Source organism: Meles meles, chromosome 10 (genome assembly GCF_922984935.1).
Source record: "Meles meles chromosome 10, mMelMel3.1 paternal haplotype, whole genome shotgun sequence".
Taxonomy (NCBI): Eukaryota; Metazoa; Chordata; class Mammalia; order Carnivora; family Mustelidae; genus Meles; species Meles meles.
Window position 1 is genome coordinate 53,248,256 of NC_060075.1, and position 18,702 is coordinate 53,266,957.

Genomic DNA, 18,702 nt, shown 5'->3' on the forward strand with positions numbered 1-18,702 from the left:
GAAAAGATAAGGCTGCCGTTTATCACCATTATCAGTTAATTGAACACTGTCATGAAAAAGCCATTTAATGTAATAGAGCAATGTAACAAGATAATAGGGGGAAAAGCCAGAATTATCATTATTAGCAGATAAAAAAGCCCTAGAAAAAAAGAAATCAACTGGAAAAAGTTTTTTTTAATATTTTTATTTATTTATTTGACAGAGAGAGATCACAAGGAGGCAGAGAGGCAAACAGAGAGAGAGAGGAGGAAGCAGGCTCCCCTCCGAGCAGAGAGCCCGATGCAGGATTTGATCCCAGGACCCTGAGATCATGACCTGAGCCGAAGGCAGAGGCTTAACCCACTGAGCCACCCAGACACCCTGAAAAAAGTTTCAAAAGGGATCAATAATAACTAATACAAAGAAAAATATGTAATTCATAATAGCAATACAAAAATATCTAAAAAAATTTTTAAGTGTAGAAGTTATAAGAAAATGATAAATTCTCCAGAATATAGAATTTAAATGAGGTACAACAATAATTAAAAGGTACCAGAATGAAATGGAAGAGAAACTGGTTTTTGTGTATGTATACATATGTGGGAATTTAGTTTATGATGTTTCAAATCAGTGGGAAAAGATGAATTATTCGATAATGATATTGGGCCATCTTGCCAGACTTACAAAGGAAAAAAAAACCAACAACCTAGATTATTTATTCAAATAAATTTCAGTTGGGTATATAAGGTTTAAAATTAAAAAAAAAAAAAGGAGAAAAGAAGAAATCTATTAAGTGCATGAGAAGAATTTATAACATTAAAAAAAAAATCATCTTGGAATAAGGAAGGCATTTCCAACTAAACCCTTAAAGCCAGATTCAGATTTAACAATATAAAAGAATTTGACAGGGCGTCTGGGTGGCTCAGCAGGGTAAGCCTCTGCCTTCGGCTCAGGTCATGATCCCAGCACCCTGGGATCAAGCCCCGCATTGGGCTCTCTGCTCAGCAGGGAGCCTGCTTCCTCCTCCCTCTCTCTCTCTCTCTGCCTGACTCTCTGCCTACTTGTGATCTCTGTCTAATAAAAAAAAAAAAAAAAATCTAAAAAAAAAAAAAAAAAAAAAGAATTTGAGACTGAATGTGCCATTTTAAGACCTTTTTTTCTCCGCTTCTCTTAAAAGCCATCCCAGACAACAGGGAAGCAAGTAACAAACACAAATTCTACCTTTGATAATAGGTCTGTAACCCTAAAACTTAGTTAATGAAGACAGGTAGCAGATAGAATGCTAAACCGAAATGGATGTGGAAGGAGATGGCAATGAGAAGCAAGCCAAATTATCCTGCAGAACCATGGAAAGATTCATAATTGGAGATAGGAAGTATCCCAGAAAGTGGGGTGGGGATGAAGATAAGAGAACTCTAAAATTCTGAATAAACAACATTTGAACTGCCAGGTCTCCTACACAGTCAGGTAATCTACCATGCCTTCTCCACTGTAGGATATGTGAGGACTGTCTTTGGAGATACTCTAGTCTCAAGGAATCACACAGAGAAGGGTATGAGCCTGAAGACAAGGATTAAGTTTATGTATCAAAATATTCCCTACCAAGGACTGTCTATACCCAGCTGTCTATACCTAGCTACCTGAGAAAGTATCTATAGATACTGACATTTGAGGGCTCCTCAATTAAACTGTTTACACTGATTACCCTGCAGTTCAGCCCAAGAGGTAAGAAGCCCATGCACATATACTGCCTTATCTACTAGTTTAATAATAACTTAGTCCTATAAATATGACTCACAGATGATACCAAATATTTAAGAAAAGCTTCCAATAACAACAAAAAGAGAAAAACAAAATTTAAAGGTAATACAGAAAATACACACAAGAGAGCATGAAAGGTACTACAATGCTACTTCAGAATAAGATTATTACAGCCATGAAATAAGAAACCAGAGAATAAAAGCTCACAGAAATTAAAAAGAGCTGAAATAAAAGTGTTGATAGAAAAATTAAGGTTATCTCTCAGAAGATAGAAGAAGCAAAGATGGGTAACAAGAAAGACAAGATTACAGACTCAATTGCTGAAGAATCACAATACCAGTAACAGAGAACAAAGAAATCTATTGAAAAGATAAAAAATGCCCAACATGATAACTTAAAAAAAAAAAGAAAAAAAAAAGAGGCACATCAAGTTACATTATTGTGAACTTCCAGAAGAACATCAGGGATATGAGAAAAGACTTTATTGATTTAAAGACTGATTTATTTGAGAGCAGAGAGAGCGCACGTGTGCATGCACATGCACAAGTTGGGGAGGGGCAGAGGGAGATGATTGGCTGCAGACTCCCTGCAGAGCGTAAAGCCTGAGGCCAAGCTTGACCTCAGGACTCAGGAGATAGAACTTAAGCAAAAACTAAGACCAGACACTTAACCGACTAAGCCACCCAGGAGCACCCTGCCCCCAAAAGATTTTAAATGCTTACAAAGGAGGAATAAAAAAATAAGTGGGTCAGACTGACAGATTTTGACAGATTTCTCAAAAATAACACCAGAAGCTAGTTAATAATGGAGCAGTGCCTTCAAAATTCTAACTGAAAATGATTTTCAACATAATTCTATACCCAGTTTAAGAATCCTTCAACTCTTTATGGTAAAATAAAGACATGAGATTCATCAAGTCTCCAAATATTTACTATCAGATATACTTTCTCAGGAACCTTTTAGGGGATACATTCCATTCAATAGAGAGAATTATGAAAAGGGAAGATCTGGGGTCCAGGAAGACAGTGGGTCTAACTTACGAGAGAAGTGAAAGGACATCCAGGATGGCAGAGAAGGGAAGTCTAAGATAAGTGTGCCTTAAGGTTAGAGTGCGAACAGTCCATACTGGAATATGCAGAAAGAAGGCTCTATGAAGGATGTTTCCAAGAAATAAAAGAAAAGCAACAGATTGTCTAATTGTACAATTTTATTAAGGAATATTTACAGAGGAACATTTAGCCTCCAAGTCAAGAAAAACTAAGTAAATAAAAAAGTATGGCAGCTATTAGTTCTAGGCCAAAAAAAAAAAAAAAAGGAAAAAGTAATCACAGTACACTATTTGGTTGACTAATATAAAAAATGATTGGACTCTGAAAAACAACCTGAGGGTTTTGAAGGGTCAGGGGTGGGAGGTTGGGGGAACAGGTGGTGGGTAATAGGGAGGGCACGTTTTGCATGGAGCACTGGGTGTTGTGCAAAAACAATGAATACTGTTACGCTGAAAAAAATAAATAAAATAAAATGAAAAAAAAAAAAAAAAAAAGAAACACCAGAAATGAAGAGCATGAAAGCTATCATACACAAAAGAAAACAAGGTATAAATAATTTTTACCTTCTATCACAGTGTCCCTATAAAATAAGGGCTTATTTAAGTCTCCTCCAAGTAAAGAGCTGACAACCCCAGTGGATTAAGTATCTAAAAGAGCTAAGTCTTGAATGTTTTTGCCTGGTGCTGAGTCTGATCCATTTTAAAGTGTTTAAGCTCAAGAGAAACTAGCTACAGGATCAGGTTACGAATAGACAGTAAGGCAACTTACTTATCACCATCTTAAGGCATTCAGGATTGTCTTGAATAAGTGGTTCAGCTTGTACCGTTTTACTTAAGAAATTCTTTGATATAAGAGGAAACCTGACTTTAGCAAGGATATCAACCATAAATGGCTGGCGATTAGGTTCATCATATTTCAACCATCTGACCGCAGCATCATAAACCTAAGGAGAGAAAACAGCATAGTAAATAAAGTTCTTAGAAGGCAGCAACATTTCCAATTACCTATTTACTCTCATACTGAAGGTTGGGGGAGGATATCATGAAGATACAACCACTTATTCCTAATATTTTATTCAGATATTTTCTCTGATTCCCAAATACTTGCCAGTACATCACAATAGTTTACATACTGCTCTAATGACTCTTGTAGATATTTTTTAGAACTAATTACTACTATATAATACAATCACAGGAGGATATTGAATTTATGTTTTTTTAAAACAAAATGTAACTTCTTGGGGCACCTGGATGGCTCAGTGGGTTAAAGCCTCTGCCTTCGGCTCAGGTCATGATCTCAGGGTCCTGGGATCCAGCCTTGCGTTGGGCTCTCTGCTCAGCAGGGAGCCTGCTTCCTCCTCTCTCGCTCTCTCTGCCTGCCTTTCTGCCTACTTGTGATCTCTGTCTGTCAAATAAATAAATAAAATCTTAAAAAAAAAAGTAACTTCTTCTCAGAAGGAGCTATGATGTACATTTCTTTTTCTTTTTTTTTTTTAAGAGCTTTCCCAGTTTTTTTTTTTTTTAGATTTTTTTTTTATTTATTTATTTGACAGAGAGAGAGAGAGAGATCACAAGTAGGCAGAGAGAGAGGAGGAAGCAGGCTCCCTGCGGAGCAGAGAACCCGATGCGGGGCTCGATCCCAGGACCCTGAGATCATGACCTGAGCCAAAGGCAGCGGCTTAATCCACTGAGCCACCCAGGCGCCCCTATGATGTACATTTCTATGGAAAGAAACCTACTGGTTAATGATAGTTTCAATACATGTTCACTCGGTACCAGGAACACAGACTAATTTCCTCGGAGGGGGGTTTCCACCCCAAGACATATGAAGGTCATCTATGACTTTATTTCAATACAATATTCCTGAATTTTGAATTGATACCTGTTTTCCAGAAACTTTACAATATAAAAATTCTATATTTTAAAGGATATTTATATAAGAATTGTTTTCAAAATAGTACAATAGCACTCATTTATTTTTACCAAACAAGTCAAAGTTTATCAACACAATTTGATTTATAAATTACTAGTTTTTTTTGTTTTTAAAGTAGGCTCCATGCCCAGGGGCCCCGGGTGGTGCTGTCAGTTAAGCATCTGACTCTTGGTTATGAGATCAAGCCCTGAGTTGGCTCTGCGTTTGGTGCAATCTGCTTGAGATTCTCTCCCTCTGCTGTTTCTGCTCATGTGCTCTCTCAAATAAATAAATATAAATAAATAAGTAAATAAATTAGGCTCCATGCCCAATATGGGGCTTGAGCTCATAGCCCTGAGATCAAGAGTCCCATGCTCTACCAACTGAGCCAGCCAGGTGTCCCACAAATCATGAGTTTAAACACACTGATAACACACCTTTTATTTCATAAACATAAAAATCTGCCACATAATTGTTTGAGCTACTTAAGTTGGTTCAGTTGGAGTTAGTGTTAATATGGCCTAAGTTCTGATCTCCACATGAATTAATTTTTTATGGGAACTGGCCTATTTTTTAAAAATAAATTTTTAATCTTGGGAAAGTTTTATATTTACAAAAAAAGTTGCAAAGATAGTGCAGAGTCCTCATATGCCCTGCACCCTGCTGTTAAAGTGTTATATTATTAGCAAGGTACTCTTTTTTTATATATAAATTTTTAATTTTTTATTAACATACAATGTATTATTGGCCCCAGGGGTACAGGTCTGTATTCACCAGGTTTACACACTTCACAGCACTCACCATAGTAGCAAGTTACTCTTATCACAACTAATGAATCAATTATTAAGTACAGTCCATACTTCCAAAACTTTAGTTTTTTATCTAATTTTTTCCTCTGTCCCATAACCCATAAAAGATACATCTCATTACTCATTATGTCACCTTGGGATCTTCTAGACTATGACAGTTTCTCAGACTTTCCTTGTTTCTGATCACTTCGACAGTTTTGAGTGCTAGTCAGGTATTGTCTTTTTTAATTTTTATTTAAAAAAATTTTTTTTAAAGATTTTATTTAACAGAAAGAGACAGAGCACAAGCAGACAGAACAGTAGACAGAGGGAAAAGCAGGTTCCCCGCTGAGCAGGAAGCCCGATGCAGTGCTCGATCCCAGGACCCTGAGATCATGACCTGAGCTGAAGGCAGATGCTCAATTGTCTGAGCCACCGAGTGCCCCTGTTAGTCAGGTATTTTGTAAAATGTCCTTCAATTTGGGTTTGTCTGAGGTTTTCCTCATTAGACCAGAATTACAGTTTTTTCGGAGGAAGACCACAGAGGTGCCATGCCATTCTCCTTACTTTATATTAAGGGTACATAATATCAACATGACTTATCATTGACAATATTAACCTATACGTAGTGCTCATCAGGTCTGATGATCTGTAGGTACCGTTTGCCAGGTTTTCTTCAGACTAAAGTTATTTTTTAATTCCCTTTCCATAATGCGTGTAAGTCAGTTAATTTTAGTCACCTAACTGAGAAGTGTGGTTGTGTTTGTTGTTGTTGGTGGTGTTGGTGTTTGCCTAGCCAGGTCTTCCAGGTCCAACTTGTCAATTTGGAGACTAGTATAACCAATGACTCTGGGCCATTAAGACCAGACAAAAATGGCTCAGTGCAAATCTTTTATCTTTAGAAGAAAAGTAACTCAAGGCTTATGATCTTACAGTACCTCCATTAGTTTTCTATTGCTGATGTAACAAATGATCATAAATTCACTGCCTTCAAATACAGAGAAGGATGTGGGACTGCAAAGAGGGATTAACTGAATGTCTGCATACCAAAGTGTTACTGTTGGACCACCTAGCTCCCAAATGCCTGTACCCAGCTTATACCTCCAACGGTTTTAGAGTAAAAATGTGTCACACTGGGTTAAAATCAGTGTGTCAGTAGGGTTGCCTGAGGCTCTAGAGGAGAAAGCATTTCTGTTGGCTTTTCCAGTATCTAGCAGCTGCCTGCATTCCTTGGCTTGTGGCCTCTTCCTCCCATCTTCAAAGCCAGCAATCACTGGCCAAGTCTTTCTTACATCACATCACTCTGACACTGACTCTTCTGCCTCCCTTTCCACATTTAAGGAGTCTGGTGATTACACTGGGCCCACCTAGATAATCTCATCTCAAAGACCTCTAACTTACCACATCTGCAAAGTCCCACTTGCCATGTAAGTACTTACTGGTTCTGGGGATTAGGATGTGGACATATTTGGAGGGGAAGCATTATTCTTCTTACCATGGTATCCAATAACTTTACTTCTACCAAATGGCCTACCTCTCAGACAGAAAGCCCTTGCAAGCACCCAAGATTTACTTTTTCTATGAAACGATTTTGGAATACTCTGTTTAAAGAACAGATTCTCTCCTAATATGATTCTTTTCCTTGTCATGTATCCAAACATGAAACATAAGAAATCAATAAGGTATTTTTACTAAGAAAAATGTGGGAAGACAATTTAGTCACCTGATCCTCTGCTCTCACAGTCAGAGTGTCCTGGTTGAGGAGATGTGTAACTCGCTTGACATCAAGTTGCAGAAATTCATCAGTTTTGTAAACTTCAGTAAAATGCTGATGAATAAAGTCATCTGCAGTTGCTTTCAATTCAGGACAATCCAGACACTCTGCTAGCACACTTATACCTAAATACAGAAGAAAGTAAATGAATAGAAAATGACTTTAAAAAACCCCAAACGTACACTGAAGACAAAGTATGACTCCAGAAATACGAGGCTGAATGAATTTCATAAATTTGGATCCTTTTCTATTCTACTGATTTGTTTATTCTTATGCCAATACCGTACTGACTTAAATATGGCTGATTTTGATACTTTGTAGGAAAAGCCCCCTCAATGTTTTTTCACATTTTTTCTTGGCTAGTGTTAAACATTTTCTCTTGTAAATAAATTTTAAAATAAGCTTATAACATTCTACTCTAAGAAAATTTTGATATGATTTTACAGTGGTCTTAGGTTCACAGCAAAATTTAATAGGAAGTACAGAGTTCCCATATACTCCTGTTCCACAAACAAACAACTTCCTCCAATACCAATATCTCACACCAGGGTGGCACAGTATTATTATTATTACTTTTGTTGGTAAAGAATTATTTTTAAAAAGACATTCATTGATGGATTCAATTTGGCTGACTGGGGTGGGGGTGGGGTAAGTCTTGCTCCCAGAACCCTGTGACCATGACCTGAGGCGAAACCAAGAGTTGGAGGTTCAACTGACTAAGCCATCTAGATGCTCCTCATCTTTCCTTCTTAATTAGACTTGTTAGGTATTTTATACCATTTTTTGAAATAATTAGTTTTTGTTTCTCTGGCCAATCCATAGTCTATTAGTGCTGTTTTTCTATTTTATTAATTTTACTTTAAAAAGGTATTTTCTTCTACTTTCATTAGGTGTAAAAATTTTTCTTTTCTACCTCTTCAAGTAGACTCCTCTGTCGAAATAAAAATAAATGCATTTATTTGGAAGTATTTGAAGACTACAAATTCTCTTTAAAGCAATACTTGAGTCACATTCCAAAGTTTTGATTTTTTCCGTGCTTATTGTCATATATTTCTATATAGCCTGTAAGTTCATTTTTAATACCTCTTTAAAAATTCTTTTTAAAATAATTCTTCAAGGGCACCTGGGTGGCTCAGTCGTTAAGCGTCTGCCTTCGGCTCAGGTCATGATCCCAGGGTCCTGGGATCGAGCCCTGCACTGGGCTCCCTGCTCAGCGGGAAGCCTGCTTCTTCTTCTTCCACTCCCCCTGCTTGTGTTCCCTCTTTTACTCTCTCTCTCTCTCTGTCAAATAAATAAATAAAATCTTCATTTGTCTTAGCAATGTGTCCAATGAATGTTTTAAAATGCAATCTTTTTCTCCATTTGCATATTTTATTCTACTATTTTCTAACTTCCTGTTACAGATAAATTAATGTCATTCTGATTCTCTTTCTTTTCTAAGTAAACTCTTACTAGTTATCTATTTCTTTTAGATTTTATTTATTTGAGAGCATGTGAGGGAGCTCAGAGAAGGAGACTTCCAGCTGAGCAGAGAGCCCGATGCAAAGCTTGATCCCCGGACCCTGAGATCATGACCTGAGACAAAGGCAAATGCTTAACCAAGTGAGCCACCCAGGAACCCCAGTTATCTACTGCTGCAGGAAAAACAACTCTAGAACTTAGTGGCTCAACATAACAGTAAAGTATTATTTCTTGCAATTCTCTGAGTCAACTGGGTGGTTCTTTTGAACATGGCCGGTTTTTTAGCTTATCTCTGTAGTTAGCTGGTTGCTCAGTTGGGGACTGGGTGGTCTAGATTGGCCTCATTTACTTATCTCGTAGTAAATAAGCTGGTTGGTACAGACATCAGCTACTACAGCTCATCTGTGCCCCATATGGCCTCTAATCTTTTCATGATGGCAAAAGAGTCCCCAGCAGCAAAGAAGGGCAAGCCCCAAAGCATGATCATTTTTTAAGCCTTTGCTCATGTCACATTTGCCAATGTCCCATGGGCTAAAGCAAGCTACATGGCCAAGCCTAGGCTACACAGGGAAAAAACTCTACCTCTTGATTGAAGGCTACAAAGTCACATATACAAAGACTCATATGGGGATGGAAAGAATTTGTGGCCAATTTCTGGCTAACCTACCATACTCTTTCTCTCTAAAAGCTTATAAATTCTTTTTATATTGGTTTTTTTTTTTTTTGTTTTTTTTTTTGACAGAGAGAGATCACAAGTAGGCAGAGAGGCAGGCAGAGAGAGGGGGGGGGGGAAGCAGGCTCCCTGCTGAGCAGAGAGCCCGATGTGGGACTCGATCCCAAGACCCTGAGATCATGACCTGGGCCAAAGGCAGCGGCTTAATCCACTGAGCCACCCAGGCGCCCCTTTATATTGGTTTTTAAAAAAGTTATGGTAAAACATATACAACATAAACTTACCATTAGTGACATTTAGATTATTCACCATGTTGTGCCACCATCACACTATCTAGCGCCAGAGCATTTTTACCATCCCAAAGAGAAGTTCTCTCCTGATTTTGGAGGCAAAAAATATTACTAGGATATATCTAGGAGAGGAGTGTCTTACTTCGTCAGGTCTGGTACTTAGTATAATTTGGTGTGAAAAGTAAAGCTTTTTTTGAGCTCAAATAAATTTTATTACTTCTTTGATACTGCATTTCCTCCATCTGTTCCTTCTGAACTTCCTACTTCATATCAGTGTCCCTTCATCTTCTTTTCATCTTTTATGTTTTCACTAATTATTTCCATTTCTTTGCATTTTTGTTTTGTTATCATGAAGCAGTTTTCTCTGCTGATCTTCTTTAGTCTGATTTTTAGGAATATCCATTCTATTTTTCAATTCAATGGAATTTCATGGAAAATCACAGCTTCCCCCCACCCCCTTCATATGCATCCTTTCTATCTTAAGTTCTTCTCTTCTTATATTAAATTTGTCTATAGGAAACATTCATTTTGGCTGTTTAGCCTGCTTTCTGTCCCTCAAACTACTGGTTTCCTTTAATCTAGTATGATTTTTGCCCAGTTCCATCAGGTGTCATGAGTTCCTTTGGTATTCATGGAAATCAGCTTGTTGGGTTCTTCTAGGCAGCAGAGAACTGACAAGTGGTAAAAACAAAGAGTTCTCTGATCAGCTCACAGGTAGAGCCACATTCAGGGCTAAATAGAAAGCAGGCTGAAGTAGTTCCTTTGGGTACTGAGAGTGTAGTTGGCTCAACTGGTTGGGCCACTATCTTTGCCCCACTGATAGCCCAAGAGAATCAGGCTCCCTTTTAGGCTGCTATGCTGTCCTTCCTCTCAGCTTTGAAAACAATGATGACAGAGGGATCCAGAAGTAAACCTCCTAAATGGTCTCCTCAGAAGACCAAAGCCCAAGATGTGGTTAGCACAAACTTGCTCCAGGTTCCACAGTATGCTTTGTACCATCATGTCCACTCCCTACTCTGTTTTTTAGTTGAAGTACCTGGTTGGAAATTTAGAGCGGCAGGGAGTTAGGGAAAAATATTTAAGTCATCATCTTCCAAAAACTTCTTTGAATTCCCTTTTTATAATAAATTTTGTGAGAATATTTATATAAGGAGAAATAAGTAAAATCTCAGGAACGTTAATCTTATTGATGAATGGAGCCCCAAACTATGGCCCAGAGAAATAGACTCATCCCAGAATGTCTTTATTGCACAGGTGAGATTAGAGACTGGCCTTTTCAAAGGATGTATTTATTTATTTGAGAGAGGGAGAGAGACAAATGCACAATCAGGGAGAGGAACAGAGGGAGAGGGACAAACAGACTCTGTGCTGAGTGTGGAGCCCAACATGGGGCTCAATCTCAAGACCCCAATATCATGACCTGAGCTGAGATCAAAAGTTGAATGCTTAACTGACTGAGCCACCCACGTGCCTCCTATAGCAGTCCTTTATTAGTATCTTACTTTATAGCCTAGGATTTTTAGGTCTTCTAGTAAACAATAGCTACCATAACTGACAATGTGAAGAGGCAACATAGTGTAGCAGTTGAGAACAAGATTACTTAAATTCCAACCTCAGCACCTCCACATACTAGCTATAAGACCTCAGGCAATATATACAACCCCAGTTTTCTCATTCAAGAAGGACTGTAGCAATCTTAAGTGCTTCAACAAAGGTGAACACTCATACTTATGATATCATATATCACACCACCACCAGATGCAATCCTCACTCTTCATTCCAGATACATAAAAAACCATTATTAAAGTTATTTTATATTTTAGAAAATGTAGTACAGTTTTTTTTTTGTTGTTGTTGTTCGTTGTTTTTTTTTTTTTTTTTGTAGTACAGTTTTTAATGGGTTTCTTGTTGCCTAGATTAATAGGCACCTCCTCAAGCATCTCTTAAAATGTATTTTGAGCATATTTTCTAGCGGATAATGTCTTTAAAATTAAATGAAGATACTTACAAACACACTTTTTAAAATTAAAATACACATTAAAATTTGGTTTTTAGTAGGAATCTGATTTCTTACCAAGACAATTTGAAGCATCAACTTGTTCTTTCAAAAAATCAACACACATTTTCTTCACAGGTTCAATCTGGTACTGGTTTGCTGCATCTAACAAAGACTGAACATTGTTGCTATTCACAGAAATTCTGCAAAGAAGTTAAAGTGAATATTAATCTCCTACAATTTTTTATTATTTAAATAATGCTATTATAAAAGAACCTACTAGCCCCTGAAGTTAAACAGAAAATTAAACTTTCAGTCCTTGCATCAGTATGGCATAGGTTCCTCAAACTTCCCCATCCTTGTAGTTTTTCATGTTGAAGAATTTGGAGCATACCAATTTGTCACCACAATGGTCCGGCATGGTGGATGCCAACCTTACTTCTCTGTAACGGAAATGATCCTTCTTAACTTACCTAGCAGTATAAGCAAATTCCACAAGTTGTTCGATAATGTCTGGTTCAGCATCTTTGAGTTCAACTTCAAAGGACTTTGATTCAAGCATGTTAGCTAAAATGAAGAGAAGAAATATAAATGTCATGAGTACTATTATTAGTTTAACTGAGGGCCAGATCATTCCAGGCCATGTTAAATATGGAAAAGAATAATAGGACAGAGATTTCTCTGGAAAAAATATACCCAGAAAGCCCAACATTCCTATAATAAATGCAAATTAATTCTCCACACTTGAAAAGTGCCTTAAATTAAAATAAGCTAGGAAATTAGTGAATTAGTGTATTTCTTAAAAAAAAAAAAAAAAAAGCCAAGTAAACATATACATAAAACTAGTCTTAGTATTCCTCCAAGTCCTAAAATACTTTAGTAGCACTCTTCTAAATTGCTATGAGCAAAACTACATCTGATGTAGCTGGCAAACATCTATAAGAACAATGACAATTACAGCAATGCAACTGCTATAATAAATATAGCTATAGCGGGGCACCTGGATGGCTCAGTGGGTTAAAGCCTCTGCCTTCGGCTCGAGTCATGATCCCAGGGTCCTGGGATCGAGCCCCACATTGGGCTCTCTGCTCAGTGGGGATCCTGCTTCCTCCTCTCTCTCTGCCTGCCTCTCTGCCTACTTGTGATCTCTGTCCGTCAAATAAATAAATTAAAAATCTTAAAAAAAAATATATAGCTATAGCTAACAAAGCTCTCATTCTCTACCAAAAACCTTATAGGTAGCCAGAGCACCAAAGAGAAAACTTGAGGCAGATATATTACATAACCTGATCGAGCTCATAAAATAATACTAAACAGAGGAACCAGGACTTGGATCCAGTTCTTTTTTTTTTTTTTTTAAAGATTTTTTTTATTTATTTGACAGAGAGAGAGATCACAAGTAGGCAGAGAGGCAGGCAGAGAGAGAGGAGGAAGCAGGCTCCCCGCGGAGCAGAGAGCCTGATGCGGGGCTCGATCCCAGGACCCTGAGATCATGACCTGAGCCGAAGGCAGCGGCTTAATCCACTGAGCCACCCAGGCGCCCCTGGATCCAGTTCTTAACTTTAAATCTAGAGTTCTTTCTAGTATGATATTTCATACTTCATTTTTATTTAGTTTAACTTGCTAGACAAATCATCCCAAACATTTATTTTTTTCTTTGCCTTTCCAACTAAGGTCAAGAAGAAAACTGGACATTCAAGTAAAAACTGTACCTTCATCCATAAAAGCTCTGGGCCTGTAAGGCTGATGAAAGGACATTTTTCTTTTGCTCAATCTTCACCACAACCACTTTTCAATCGCTTCATTGTTTTATGGCCTTAATTTCTTAAGTGCTTTAAAAACTAGGAAGATATTTTCGTTTAGACTCCACCTTATTCTCATGGAAAAAATATTATGTTTTACTTTAAGATACTTACTTGTGAACATTAAGTTAAAAAAATGACTGGCTGCTGCAAGGACAACTCGATGAGCAGGTATCTTTCTTTCCTGGACCATAAGGATCACATCACATAACGTTTTCTAGTGAAGAGAGAAGTAAATGAAATTAAAAGGGGTGCACTGGACCTGGCTTAGGAAACATACAAAACTGGTGCTTGACAAATGCTTCATCTCTATTTTCTATTCAAATCCAGTCTTTGTCCAGCACAGAATCTGTTTCTCAGACACATTTAGAAGAGACATAGAGTTGCTATCGTGATTTGCTGTATCAAAATGTGGCACTGAGCTTCCCTCAGGAAAGCAGTCTACTAATACTTTAGAAAAGCCAATTTTTTTTTCTGACACAAAATGTAAGGTGTTTCTCATGGTGATATTTTATGGAGATTTTAAATGAAGTAAGAGCAATGTCTTTGACGGTTTTTCAAACATAGCAATCTGGGTTTTTAAAAAATTATCTATTCTTGGTAAGACCCAAAGTGCACACTGTATTTCCCAAGAAAGTAGCTTACACAGCTTTAACTTGAAACAAAAACAATTCAGAATGCAGACTGGACAGACCCAATGACCACTCAGCACTCTTTCCTTAGTAACACTTCTCTCAAATGTATGTCTGATAGGAGCTGGATAGCAACCGCTTTTTCAATTGTGATTTCTGACCAAGACTAAAATGGTGTCACTCTAGATTGTCGAAAGAAGGCAGAGTTAGATTAAATACTTACAATGCTGTAGAAATGAAATAGTAATGAAAAAAATTAAGGTTTACTGGGACACTTAAAGACGAATTTCAAGGAGAAAGAATTTTTTATTGTCAAAATTTCAATTTCTTAATGAAGTTGAAGATATAACATACAGGTTAGTCTCAGAGAAAATCTGGAGATTTTGATATGTTAGGAACTTTTAGCACTGGGAATATGAGGCAAATAATACTTTTAGAATGAAAAAAAATTCTATCACGTTTTGTAAATTTTAAGGATTTACTAAACTATTAATACAGGTCACCTGGGTGTCTCAGTAGGTTAAGTGTCTGCTTTCGGCTCAGGTTATGGCCCAGGGTCCTGGGCTAGAGTTCCACGACAAGCTCCCTGCTCAGTGGGGTGTCTGCTTCTCCCTCCCCCACTACCCCTCCCATTTGTTTGTGCTCTTACTCTCTCTCAAATAAATAAATAAAATCTTAAAAAAAGAAACTATTAATATAATTTCTCATAGGTAATTCACTATATTCTACTTTATTACTCCACGAATAAAAATCCAAGTGAGACGGTAATGCTCAGTACAAGAAAGGAAATGGGCTTTATTTTTATTTTATAGTGGGCTAAAAGATTAACATATTTCACTTTTACTGCGATGTTAAGATTTTTTTTTATAAGGCCTACAGACTGCTGCTTAGATATTATATTCAGATTACTTATGGTTAAAGCCATTGTTATCCCAACTGTGTCTCAAATTTTTCAATTTTTATTTCCTTTGATTTGGTGGGGGAGATACAGAGTAGGCATAGTTCTTAGGTGACTTTGCCACATACCATACCAAAAATACCAGGTAGCAAAACCAGGTCAGCTATTTGGTTACAACAAAACAAGCTGATCTAGCTGCTCAAGAGAAAGAAAGAGAAAGAAATGTGGAAAGAAAAGAAGGAAAGGAGGGAGAAAAATAATTTGGACAGAAGAACAAGAAAGTCAAATAAGGGAGGAGTCTATGGCTATACTGAAAGGGAGCGAAAAACCTTTCCAAAATATATACTCAGTAATAGTGAGTTTTAGTGGCATGGACTTACTTGTACTTTAGGAAGTTAAAGAAATCAGAGAGTTCTCTGCACAGCAATTTAGTGCTAAGAATAATCTCCAGCTGGATATTAATGTTATGGAAGGAATGGGTGGAACCTTTTGTATCCAAATGGTACATCTATCTGACCGTACTATGTAGACTAACAGGTTTCAACAAGAGATGGGACTGACTTAAAGAGAGAGGTTCCACTCAGGAAGAGTCTATCTGCAGATAGAAAATGGGAAGAGACAGAGATCTGGGTTACACTGGAGAATATGAAAGGTAACAAGTCCTATGTGAAATGAAGAGAAATTTAAAACTACCTTTTGGACAATACATGTTCACTGGATAAAACAAGAAAAAAATACATAAACCCTAGCAATTTGTTTATATTCACCTATATTTGTTATCTTTATATTTGTTACTTTCAGCTTTTGATTTTTTAGTCTCATATATTGCATAGATTTGTGTGACTTAATCTGAAATTCTCACCATCTAAAATTACTTTTAGTAGGATTTAGGTCCTTCATATTTATTACTGATAACTCATGTTTCATTTTACAGAGGCCATATTCTTTTACATTATTTATTATGTTTCGTGCTGTCTTCTTTTTTCTCTAACTACCAGGTGGTATCTTAATCCCATTTTCTTTGTACTTGAGCACTTTTTTCTTCTTTTAGGGACTTACTTACAGCTCTGTCAAATATTTGCAAAGTGAATTCAGCAGGGTTATTCGTCAAACATTGTTCTAGGAATGCAAGGAGCATTCAAGAACAGTAATTCTTTAATATAATTCAGGATATTCATAGGTTAAAAGAGAAAAGCTTCACATAGAAAAACTTCAATAGAAGGCAAAATTAAAAATTCATTTCCTTGTATACTCTTTAATAAAGTAAATGATGTATCTGTACGCTGAAGGTGATTCAACTCAAAAGCAAACATCACATTTAATGGCGACACAAAAGCATTCTCATTTAAGTTTGAAACAGAGACACATATGCTGTTACTACTATTTATCAATTATTGTTCTGAAAATTTTAGCCAAATTGAAAATTGCCTCTGCCCCAGACAACTTACCAGTCTTTACGTTTAGCAAGCACCTCTAGCCCTCTTGATGAACCAAACCCTTCTTTGTATGGGAACCAGAGCACCAATATGCAACCTTCAAGTACTGCTATAATGTTTGTAGCTGGTACCATCGAGTCTGCACACAGTCAAGAAGTGTTACAGACCACTGTGCTCCCTTTTTACTGATTAACTGCGCTAAAGTGCTTTTAAAAATCTTTGGGCCAGGTAAAAACCTCAGTTGGTATTTAGACAAAAGTCTCCCTTCTCCGCAGGTGGCCAGCCTTCTGGATAAAGGTCATATTCCTTTCCAATCAAAACTGGTCTCTTAAGTATTGGCTTTTGAGCAATGAGCAGCTGAACTTGGGTTTTTAGGTAACAAAATCAGTAAGAAAATAAAGATAAATAAACTTAACACTTATAGAACTAAATAAAAAAGCCAGTAAGATGGCTAGACAGAAATAAGATAAATATGAAAAAGCATTAGTTAACCTGTATGTGAGCAGTAAGCCATAAAGAAACACAAATGAGGGGAAAAAACCACAACAACCTGGCATGGCAGCAACAAAATAATTAAATGTTGAGAAATAAATGTAAGAAATGCAAGGGATCTACATTAAACAGGAATTTAATATATGATAAAGATACTATTTCAAAAATGTGGCCAGAAGGTGGAGCACAGGGCAATGAAACTACTTCCTATGATACTGTAATAGGACACATTTATACTACACAACTGTCAACATCCACAGAATGTACGACACAGAGAATAAACCTTAATGTAAACTGCAGTCAATAATAATGTAACAAAATACTGGCTCATCAATTTTAATAATGTATCATACTTGTGTTAGCAAGATGTTAACAGCAGGGGACAATGGGATGGGGAGAGGGAAAATGGAAAACTCTGTACTTTCTGCTCTATTTTTTGGTAAACCTAAAAATACTCTAAAAAGCAAAGTCTACTAATTTAAAAAAAAGTTATAAGAGAATGGATAATTGAAAAAATGGTATTAACATAACTGTTACCCATTGAGGGGAAACAGATTTCTCTCTCATAATATAGTGTCTCTTCTCTGGGGCAAGTTAAGTACTGGGAAGGAAGGTTCAGTCCTTTTCTCCACTGTCACTTGTGGAAGAGGTTCTATAGGATAAGCAAGAATAAAATTGAGGTCACTGACCACACACACACTGCTAGGCCTTCTGGTTCATTTTCTTCTGTAAGACTGCCCCAAAGTGAAACATAACTCATCTCAAATGTTTGGAACCAACAGTGGAAGAGGGCTGCTGAAATCCATTACGCAGAGACATTTAATGCACTGCAGACAAGGAGAAACTTACGAGATGCTTTAGTGCCTACAGATATTAGTCTTTGGTTGGGAAAGATTTCACTTCAAAACAGGCATTCATGGGGCGCCTGGGTGGTTAAGTGGGTTAAAGCCTCTGCCTTGGGTTCAGGTCATGATCCCGGGGTCCTGAGATTGAGCCCTGCATCCCGCTCTCTGCTCCGCAGGGAGCCTGCTTCCTCCTCTCTCTCTGCCTGCCTCTCTGCCTAGCTGTGATTTCTCTCTGTCAAATAAATAAAATATTAAAAAAACAAAAAACAAAAAACAGGCATTCGTTTCAGGCAAGTGTTGGTAGAATGACCTGCTCTCTTTATGTGTTTGCCAGGTAGGACTGTAAACGGCAGTAGTCTCCATGTAAGCTCCACAGCATTGTATAAGGTTCTAACTTTTAGCAATATGTGCTGGCATTACTAGGAGGCATGCAGCTAATTCTATTCCCAAACTGTATCCTTCATCATATCCCAAGAAGAGGACTGAGGAATGACTAACCTTTGGATTTATGTAGCTTGTCAACAAGGTTCTGCAATCAGTCCTGCCCAGCGTGATTTCAAGTTGGCCCTGGATATAAATCCCTGAGTAGACTGTAGATTCAACTATAGTTGGGTGATGGATTTAAATCACTGAAAAGATAAAGGGAAATGGAGCCCTCATTATATGGGGAGAAATCATCTTCTTTGAGATACTAAGAAAGCCTCAACAAAGCCATAATAAGCTAAGCTAAGAGAAAAATTTAAAAGGCCTTAGGAGGGGTACCTGGGTGGCTCAGTGGGTTAAAGCCTCTGCCTTCGGCTCAGGTCATGATCCCAGGGTCCTGGGATGGAGCCTGCACTGGGCTCTCTGCTTGGTGGGGAGCCTACTTCCTCCTCTCTCTCTCTCTCTCTGCCTGCCTCTCTGCCTGCTTGTGAT

The 18,702-nt window shown here is 37.5% G+C and overlaps 1 protein-coding gene across 4 annotated transcripts in view; it reads right to left on the bottom strand.

The window, feature by feature from the left end:
* Positions 1 to 18,702, bottom strand: part of KLHL7 (kelch like family member 7) — a 78,701-nt gene that overhangs the window by 42,848 nt on the left and 17,151 nt on the right. For 3 of the 4 annotated variants that reach the window (XM_046021358.1, XM_046021356.1, XM_046021359.1), the window contains exons 2-6: positions 13,599 to 13,701; positions 12,156 to 12,249; positions 11,761 to 11,885; positions 7,212 to 7,387; positions 3,558 to 3,732 (exon numbers count right to left, since the gene is read on the bottom strand). In XM_046021358.1, coding sequence (XP_045877314.1) covers positions 3,558 to 3,732; positions 7,212 to 7,387; positions 11,761 to 11,885; positions 12,156 to 12,249; positions 13,599 to 13,677 — 649 coding nt within the window. In that variant the 5' untranslated portion in view covers positions 13,678 to 13,701. Of the gene's footprint in view, positions 1 to 3,557; positions 3,733 to 7,211; positions 7,388 to 11,760; positions 11,886 to 12,155; positions 12,250 to 13,598; positions 13,702 to 18,285; positions 18,417 to 18,702 lie in introns of all 4 variants that reach the window. The other variant, XM_046021357.1, reaches the window with a different exon arrangement.